This window comes from Tupaia chinensis, unplaced genomic scaffold (genome assembly GCF_000334495.1).
Source record: "Tupaia chinensis unplaced genomic scaffold, TupChi_1.0 Scaffold000050_1, whole genome shotgun sequence".
NCBI lineage: Eukaryota > Metazoa > Chordata > Mammalia > Scandentia > Tupaiidae > Tupaia > Tupaia belangeri.
In genome coordinates this window covers 319,019-329,178 of record NW_006159508.1, presented here as the reverse complement: position 1 = coordinate 329,178, position 10,160 = coordinate 319,019, and the positions used below count along the sequence as shown (strand labels likewise).

The 10,160-nt window shown below is 41.1% G+C and overlaps 1 protein-coding gene across 1 annotated transcript in view; it reads right to left on the bottom strand.

Annotated features, from left to right (window-relative positions):
- Positions 1 to 562: 562 nt before the first annotated feature.
- The window catches only part of TMEM178A (transmembrane protein 178A), a 92,626-nt gene continuing 83,028 nt past the window's right edge, over positions 563 to 10,160 (bottom strand). Inside the window, exon 5 of the mRNA XM_027775220.1 lies at positions 563 to 1,554. Within this exon, the coding sequence (XP_027631021.1) occupies positions 1,313 to 1,554 (242 nt within the window). The 3' untranslated portion in view covers positions 563 to 1,312. The remainder of the gene's footprint in view (positions 1,555 to 10,160) is intronic.

Here is a 10,160-nt window from a genome sequence, read left to right as displayed (position 1 = left end):
CATGCCAGACACACGTGCACGCCCAAAATCCCAACAGGAAAATGGAGAATGGATTGCAGCATGGCCATCCCCTCGGGGAATGCTTTCTTACTTTCCCTCTCTCTGTCTCTCTCCAGTGTGCTCACATACCCCATAGCAAAATTAAAAAAAAAAAAAAAAAAAAGCATGAGGCCAGCAGGTGGTATGGTGGTTAAGGAGCTGGACTCCCACATGGCAATGGGTGGACACTGCCATTCAGAAATCATGGCAGATGATATTTTGAGTCTGGGACCATGCTCGCTCGCTCGCACTCTCTTTCTTTGTCTCTCCCCAGTGAGTGCATGTACCCTATAAAATATTAAAACATAACAGTAATAATAAATTATTTTAAAAACTTAAAAATAAGTTTGAGAACGATGTTTTTGGTCAATAATATGTATGTGATTGCTACAAAAAATTAATAAATAATGACCAACCAAAATGAAATGAAGCTCTATGTAAGCCTCAGTAAGAGTCTTACTGAAACGACAGCATTCTTGTTTGTGTGGTCAGGGAGACTTATTGACACGGCTAAAATACAGGAAAACACACCCAGATTAACAAGGGGGCAGTCATTTAATGCAGAAATCCAGTTAACATAAAGAGACAGAACTTGAACAACAGACAAGATTTCAAACAATACTGCATAGTGTCATGGAATAGCTCTTACACGGCTGTTCGTTTTTTTCTTGATTTTGATTCCAATACAAAGACAGAGATGAAACTTCAACTAAATAATAATAATAATAATAAGGCAACAGAAGAAGAATCTTCCTGTGACAAGGAACATCCACGAATAATGCACAAACACCTGATGCTGACACAATAAGACACTATTAGGACAAATTCTGAAAAGGCTGCATTAAAATTTAACAAGCATGGTCCAATGACAAGAAAATTATACTCGCTTTGTTACGAATCCTTTTGCAAATAGAAATGACTCTCAGGTAATTGTTATATACAAACTTTCCGAAATAAATGGAAATCCTACAAATTGTTCTGATGCGGTTTCCTCTTTTTCTACACCTAGAAAGGTTCCATGGCCCCGCTCCCCATTTCTCACAGTCGAAGCATAAATAGTCATTAAAGCACTTGAATCCACAGTAGTCTTGTCCTTAGAAAGGTTGGGAGGTTTTGCATGATTTTGTATCAGTCATCCAAAAAGGGCTGGCAGGCAACAGGTTGGAATGTAAAAGTCCACTTTGTGCTTGGAATCCTGACGTGAACTCCGTCTCCTCCACTCCACTCCCCCTACAAGTTGCCCACACTGTAGACGGGCCTTGAGTGGGGACAGTCATACCGTGGAGTCCCTGCCAGACTTTAGATGTGCAATCTTGGTCCGGCTAATAAATGGGTAAGCGATGCAGAGACCTCCAGCTGCCACAATAAAGCCTAAACTGCACCAGGCGCAAAAGATAGACCAGCTGTAGCCATGTTCCACATCATCAGGCAGGCTATAAATTAGCTTCGGGAGCCGGTTCAAATCATAAGAGATACTGGCAGCATAAGTGCAGAGAGAAATGGTGCAAAATATCCCTATAAATAATACAAAAAGAACAGAATGATCAGTTACTGTTTCGTTGGCTACAAGGCAGACGCCACATAAGCTTTTGTGAAGACCAGATCAACCGGTAAGACCATCACTCCAGATTCGTAAAGCAGCTACAACTCTTTTACTGGAATTAATTCATTCAACAAACATTGGCAAAGCTTCTATATGCGAGACCCTACATGAGGTACTGAGGATACAGGAGTGAAAAAAGAGATGAAAATACTGATAGTGTAATTATTCATAATTATCTGCTTTGACTAGCTGTGCATGTTGGAAGTAATTTTTGTCCTTTATGTTTAAAAACTTAATAAAAATTCTAAAGTTATAAAGGAAAAATGTGTTTTAGAATCACTCAAGCCCAATACAAATATAAACCATTTTTCATTTCCTTCTGCACTATAGCTAATTTGACACTTTATTTATTTATTTTTTGGTGGGGAGAGGAGAGATTTTTGCTATAGGGCGCATAAGCTCGCTGGAGAGACAGAAAGCAAGAAATCACACCTCCCAGGGGCACAGCCACGCCACAACCCCTTCTCCTCCATTCTCGCCTCAGGATTTTGGGCACACATGCATACACATCTGGTATGAAATTTTTTTTTGAAAGGTTTTTTGCTATAGGGCACGTGTGCTCGCCAGACAGAGAGAGACATAGAGACAGAAAGTGAGAAATCACCTCCCAGGGGGGATGGTCACGCCGCAATCCCTTCTCCTCCATTCTCTTCTCGGGATCTTGGGCATGCACACACACACACCCGGCATGAGTTTGAAGCCACCGGGTCCGGGACCCGAACCGCGGTCGACTACATGGGAGTCCAGCGACATAGCCATTATGCTAACTGCTGGTTCCCCACATCTGGCATGAAATTTTAAACCGCTGGGTCTGGGACTTGAACCATGGTCAACTACATGGGAGTCTAGTGATGGGACCATTACACCATTTGCTGGTCCCTAATTGGACATATTTTTAACTGGTTACAATCATTATAAAAAGTCTATTTTCTTTTTTAGTTAACATTATTATAAGTATTTAATATGTTTCCCATACTGACATTTTTTAAGGCAGAGTATGGCATATACCAGGGCCTCAACAGATGTGTTTTTTGTTTGTTTATTTGTTTTTGAAAGAATGAATGAATACATTTTTTATAATATAAATTAAGTCCAAAATGTGAAATTGATATAAAATAGCTAACTTAGTAAGGAGATTATACAGTAAGCTGTTGGAAAAGTCATTACATGTTTTCTGTTTTTCTGTGCAAAAATGCATCCCAACTTTCCTGACAACCCAGTGCTTCAGCCAATCAAAATGTAGTTAAGGGTTAGCCCCATGGCCTAATGGCTAGGAAAGCCAAATTCCACATGGCCTAACAAACAGTTTAAGTCCCATCCCTGGTGACTTTAAAAACATACCAGGTACATATTCATGTGTGCTCCAAATCCCAAAAGGATGGAGAAGTGGAGAAGAAATGATTGAGGAGTGGCCACGACCCATTGCAGGGGTGGGGAAAGCTATCTACTTTCTCCCTCTCTTTTCCTCTGTCTCTCTCTGATGAGTCCATATACCTTCTGGCAAAAATAAAAAATAAGAAATAAATCAACCAGTTGTAGTCCATATGAGTGACCTAAGAAAAATGGAGTGACTCCAAATTATACTTTCTTTGAATACCAATATGTATATGTAAAATTGCCCTTCTAGAAAACAAAACTCAAGAATCTGATCAAAATGTTTCATATGCCCAAAACACAGGAAGGACTCTTAGTACTCAGGTGGTGCGCCAAGGTGCATCACCACAACAGATCCCCAAGGATGCAGCTTTCCAAGTGGCGTGGGGTCAGAATGCGGCAACTGGAGTGGACGGCGGACAATGAAAACAGAAACTGGCACCCAAACAAGTATCAGAATATCCAGTGTCGTCCTCCACGTCCTCCACATCTCACCCCTGGACTCTGGTTTATCCCCATGTGTGACAGAGGTAGCATCTATTTGCTGAAAAATTGTTTTGATATCCTTAGGGAATCTCTGCAGCACCTCCTCAGGGAACGAAACAGAGACTTGGAATTGAGGAGAGGATTCAACGTAGCACATCTCCCCACTTTTTAAGCTATAGCTTTGGAGAACAGAAATACCAGCGGAAAAGCAAAATCAGAGCAGGTAACGATTTCGAGGAAATAAAGATCACCTCGATGCCATTTTTTTTCAAGTGCTAGAATTCTGCCTCCATTCAAATCATTGAAGGGCACATTGCCTGACTCCTTTTCCAACTGTGCATTTAGAAAATAAATGTCCTAAATTAAAAGAATGCATGATCTGACATAATTTAATACTTCCCACTCTTCGCCTAACTCTGTTTTTAAACCTTAAAGTGGTTCTGTTTTCCTAAACAAAGGTAAAATCTTATTTTTTAACTTCTCACTCCAATTTATTAAAGCAAATATATCAGTTTGAGTTCTCCAAAAGAAAGAGCACAATGAAAGTAATTCTTTTACAAAGGAATTCTCCAGAAACGAATGCCCCCATTGCTTTTTTCAAGCTTTGTGAAGAGCAAATACCTTATATCTGCAGAAATGTTTTTACTGGCACAAAGACAGTGTTTATATATAACAAGGTCCTTTTAACTAATGCCGGTCATAGAACAATAACGCAGCCAGAAAAAAAAAAATTGATCTCTGGAGTATCAACAGGTAAAATAGAATAATAGAACAATGAACAATTCATAGGAAAAACAACTCCGTGTTGCAGTAGCTATCCGCACTCAGCTGAATATCTGAAAGCATGCATTTTTACAAGTAACATGGTTTTTATGACCTCTGAAAGCTTGAGTTCAAACTCAGACTTTTAAACATCCTTTGATGTCTAAAAGCACTGGGATGTAAGAAATATGTATTCCATCCCCAGCTCTACTAATCGCTGTGCGACCTTGAGATTGCCTAAGGTCTCTGAGCCTTAGTTTTTTCACCTGAGTAAAAAGAGGATGGAGGGAGGAGAAGAACTTAGTTCCTGAAGTTCCTTGAAGTGTCAAATTTCTGTGATTCCGCTATTCCAAAATAAGACACAGAACAAGAACATTTCCTAAAACTTCCTAGTGAATTTAGTACTCAACACTATGCAACTGAATAAAAATGGAATGTCCTATGTACTTTTATTTCTGTACATACCCTCTGGTTTTACACCAAACATTGATTTTATTAGCACCTCCTTGCCTGCCAACTCCATAAAATTGCTTTTGGTGAAATGAGTTTTAGCATTACACCACCAGTTCATACTGAGTAGAAAAGGATGATAAGAAACAGTCTGATCTGAGGGTTTAACTAGGCCAGTGTCTCTGCCCTCGATGTCATGAGCCATTATGCCTTCCCCGAGCAAGCGGTCTGTGCTGACCTCATAGACATCGTGAATCGCGTCACTAATAAGCTTTCTTTCTTTGCATTGTCAAAGACCTGAAGTTCCCTAAAGTTAACTCTGGCCCACCATGAGCATTACAAGCTTTTTGCTTCTCATCTCATTCTTGGATTCATCTTGCCTTGTAAACTGAGAGTCTTTGTCTTATTTGTATCACTTATTTGCATTTATTTCATCACGAAACAGTTTATGCATCTCTGTGATACTTATATTCTTTTTGGAATAAGGCACTCACCAACATTTAATGGAAACTTGCTTTATTTCCTATTGGCTTTATTCACCCAGTTGAAGGTGCTGGAGAGCAGGCCTATTTGCCCATGGATTGGACCCTTCTCTGCCCTTCCCCCTTCCCACAAATGCACCCACAGGCTGCCCTTCTGTAGTATTTTTTCATCTTTGAGATATCCATTAAAGTTGCTCTAAGTAAGAAGAAAGCAAAGGAGGACAGATTAACAAGAAAAGTGTATCTAAAAGCTTCTCCTTTTCAGACCCTCACATCTCTAAGGAAGTTTGCACATACTGCTGCTACAGGGGCAAGCTTTAGTGACACATTGCTAAGATACTGGGCTCTATAGGCTGGGACTACGTGGGAGGCCTGGGTTTCATTCCTGGCCCCACCAAAATACTGAGTGTGGTGGTGTGCGCCTGTCATCCTAACAACCAGGGGAGGCTGAGGCGGTAAGATTGTGAGTTCAAGGCTATTCTGGGCATTATAGTGAGACTCTGTCTTAAAAAAACAAACAAACAAACAAAACAAAACAAAAAGAAAGAAAAACAGTCAGTATGGCAGTGAGCATCTGTAGTCCCAGCCAGGAGGCTGAGGTAGGAGGATCACCAATGTAGCAGGACCCTGTCTTAAAAGAAAAAGGAAAACAAAACAAAACAAAACAAAACAAAACAACCTTAGATAAGGTGGTACAGGGAAAATACTGAGTGTGGTGGTGTGCGCCTGTCATCCTAACAACCAGGGGAGGCTGAGGCGGTAAGATTGTGAGTTCAAGGCTATTCTGGGCATTATAGTGAGACTCTGTCTTAAAAAAACAAACAAACAAACAAAACAAAACAAAAAGAAAGAAAAACAGTCAGTATGGCAGTGAGCATCTGTAGTCCCAGCCAGGAGGCTGAGGTAGGAGGATCACCAATGTAGCAGGACCCTGTCTTAAAAGAAAAAGGAAAACAAAACAAAACAAAACAAAACAACCTTAGATAAGGTGGTACAGGGAATACTACTGCTCAGTGCTAAAGGGTGAATGGGAAGGTTCCTGGTTCCCATCTTGGTTCAACCTGTACATGCCAGACATACCTGTCATCTTTACTGGCTGCAGGGCCAGAAAGAAGATAATGTCTGTATCTCTCTCTCTCTCCTCTCTCAATGTCTCTCCTGTTCCCTCTCAAAATCAGCATACTTTCAAAAACTTATCATTAAGATCATACACACCTACACATGTGCATGCACCCACACGCACAACGTAGCTGTCATAAGTATTGCTTGTGGGAGGGATACACAAGAATATTTGTGACTGTTATAAGGAAATATTCTGAGAAAATAGAAAGTATTGTTTCCAAGTTTTGTTTTTTTTTCAACAGGCTTTTGTAAAAGAAGCCGGTTGATACATTTAAAAAAAAAAAAAAAAGGCTTCTAAATTCAAGACATCAAGAGAAAGTGTTTAGAATGACAAAAAAAAAATGTATTTGTTATAGCTGGATTAGTAGTTTGGGGCCAGTTTTGATAGTGTTGAATTCTATTTGGGTCCCACATGCAAACTTGGCAGATTTTGTGTGCATGAGTCCGCTAGGGCTGCCATAACCACGGGCCGCCGACGCAGAGACTTAAACCACAAACACTGACTTTCTCCCACATCTGGGGATTGTAGTTTTGAGAGCAAGGTGTCATCAGGACTGGCTTCTCCTGAGGACTCTCTCCTTGGCCTGCAGATAGCCACCTTCTCCTGTGTCTTCTCATGGCCTTCCTCCATAACACCCACATTTTCTCTTCTTTCAGGACATGAGTCTTACTGAGTTAGAGTCCACCCTGATGATCTAATTTACCTTAATTTGCTCTTTAAAGACCCTGTTTCCAAATATGGTCACATTCTGAAGTACTGGGGGTCTAGACTTCAACGTATAAATTTGGAGGGAGATAAAAATCAAACCATTAACATTGTGTGTGTGTGTGCGCGCGCATGCACGTGAGGGAGGGAGAGAGAGAGAGAGAAAGTGAGAGAGACAGGCAGACAGAAAAGGTATACGTTAGTCAATGAATGAAGTGTATTTCTACCTCTGTTACAGGTTTTAGCAAGATTGTAATATTCTAAATGTAATCAGTTATATTAAACATTTATTTACTACTTATTATGTCCCAGACCTAGTTTTGATTATTATTACAGGTAGTTCCATTTCATGAGTTTCTTTGGTCACAGCCATGATGGATTTACCACTGGCAGGAATGTTAAGTGTTCTTTCTGCTCCACTTTGCAGCATGTATCTCAGGCCAAGGCCGTGGAGGCCTCTTGGACTTCCTGGACGGTATGCATGGAGCGGAGCCCATGGAATCCAGAGGGCCTACTGAGTAAGAGTGAGTTCTACTCTACCCCAACTTCTACCAATCAAGAGCCAGTAAGTACTCCATGGAGGACTTACCACAGTAGCAAGTGATTTCAGATGGTGCATTTTTGCCACTAGCATCTAGTTAATGCAAGGTTTGTGAAGGAGGTATAAAAAGATAAAGGTACCACTCCTGCACTTGAAAAATTCAAAAATCTAAGAGTTCTTTTTAAATACCCACAGGGAGAAAAAAATCTCTCTTCTGTTCTTTCCCCAGACTTTTCCTTTCCTTTGCTTCTTCTGGACTATTTGATATTCTTCCACCTAGCCGGTGGCCCCAGGGGAGAGAGGGTCCTGAGTCCTAAGCTTATCCTGGCCGTTGCTGGTCACTTCTTTGAAAGAGTGAATAATTACTGGTTCCTTGACCAGTCCTACATGCAACTACTTTTCTTATAAAATATTAAAAGATTTTCTGCCAATATTCTTAATTAGAAGATACCATGATATCATAGAATTTGCAGGACTGGAGGGGATATTTTCAGATCAGGACAGCAGTAAATTTAGGCTACCATCCCAGAACAGCAACCTAATTTCCTAGCCTAAAAATCTCCGTGGTGCCTGTGGCCAATTGGTAAGATGTAATTAGGGTAACATGGCCCATTCTTTGGACCACCCTCCTTTGATATACTTAAAAGGCCGAAAGGAACAGAAGTTGCTTCACTCTGGTTAGCCTGCTTGATAAATAATATAACTACAACACCCAAAGGCATAAACATTGATTTTTTTCCCCCCTACTTCTTCAAAAGACAGTTCCGCCCATCATTCTAGCCTCATGCTTTTCACACAGATTACTCGAAAAGCCAAGCCTACATTGTCTTAACTAAATGACTGGGCAGGACTAATAGAGATGGACAAAACATCAAAAAACAATAAACAAACAGAAAAACAGATGTACAATCTGCACATCCTAAATCCCAAAACCACCCAGCCTTTTTCTGAAAACTTGCAGCAATCTAATTTAGTGGCCATGCCTGGCCTGTGCTGACACAAGGCTATTACAGTCTTTATTGATCCTGCTCAGTTTGAATATTCATATATTTTGCTACAAAAGTGATAATGTGTTTGATTTGGACCTTGTTGAGGGCATTAGATAATACAGGATAGAAGGGTACTTTCTTTGGGGGGGAAGAGGTTTTTTTGCTATAGGGCGCGTGCGCTCGCCAGAAAGACAGAGAGAGACAGAGAGACAGAAAACGAGAAATCACCCCCAAGGGGGGATGGCCACGCTGCAATCCCTTCTCCGCCATTCTCCTCTCGGGATCTGGGGCACACGTGCACGCACATGCGCCGGGCGTCAGTTTAAGCCACCGGGTCCAGGACTCATGACATAGCCATTACGCTAACTGCTGGTCCCTAGCCTCTCTATTTTTTGTAAATTAGAATACCATCAGTTATATCTACAGCTTGGACAGATTTTTTTTTTTAATTGCTTGTGGGACAGACTTCTTTATAGGTACCTGAGTATTTTTAAAGAGTTCATTTTAAAGAGTTCCTTCATTCTTGGGATCTTGGGCTCACATGGGAGTCCAGTGACATAGCCGTTACACCAATTACTGGTCCCAGAAGGTTACTTTCTGAAATAAAGTTTTTAAAATACTGAGTTCCAAAACACATCTGGCCCCAGGGGTTTTGGCTAAGGTATTATGGATCTGTAGCTCTAGGCCATAATCAATGGATAGCCTGGATAATTCAGTACACCTCCTACAGCAGTCTTTTTTCATTTGGATTTATAGAAACAAAGAAGTGAATAGCCAGCATTAAGTATTAACTGCCCCAGAAGCTGCCAGGGCTGTCTCCTCTCTCTGCTACCTGGACAGGAGTGTTATGTACCGTGTGTGCTCTTCCAAAATGACAGTGGCCCCTGGGAGCACACCCTGTAAAGGAGGATGGATCTAGTGGGCAATGACACCCCACCAAGGGAGGCCCATGCTTTCTGCAATTTTCAAGTCTCCCAATGTATTAAAGATAGTAAAAATCCTGTAATAGCATCTTAAAGATATTTTAAAATGGTTGCATGGAATAAATGAACCCTTTCAATATTTACCATTTAAGTTATAATTAATTACTGTGGTTATAACAGAATGCATCATTCAATGTGGATAGAAATATTTCTTCACAATGACAGGAGAGTATTATGGTCTAGCAATGGGCAGAAGCTTAAAGCTGGAAGACAAGAGTCATCTTCCCTGTGTCAATCAATCCTCTGTGCCTGTGCGTGTACAACTTCAGAAGACAGGACATCAAGAGAGTAAGTGCAATGTCCTTGAGGGAGGTGAGGCCTGCTGCTGGCCCTGCTAGAGAACATTTTGCAAGACCCCAGGGAGGAGGGAAAAGGGCGAGATTGGCTCCCAGATGTGACTTGAGAATTGGCAGTGCTGCTATCCCACGTGTGGGTAATCAAGACCTGTCTGCATGCAGTAAGGGAGAAGGAGAGAGATGGCTCCAAAGTTTCCATTTTAACCGCTCGAATCGTCATGTCATTGATGTTCTTCACCGACGGTCTGGCTAATAAGTTCAGACGGAGAATAAAGATGCCAGCACATTAGAAGGAGCTAAGTTTAGCATCAAAAATCTGTGGGAGGG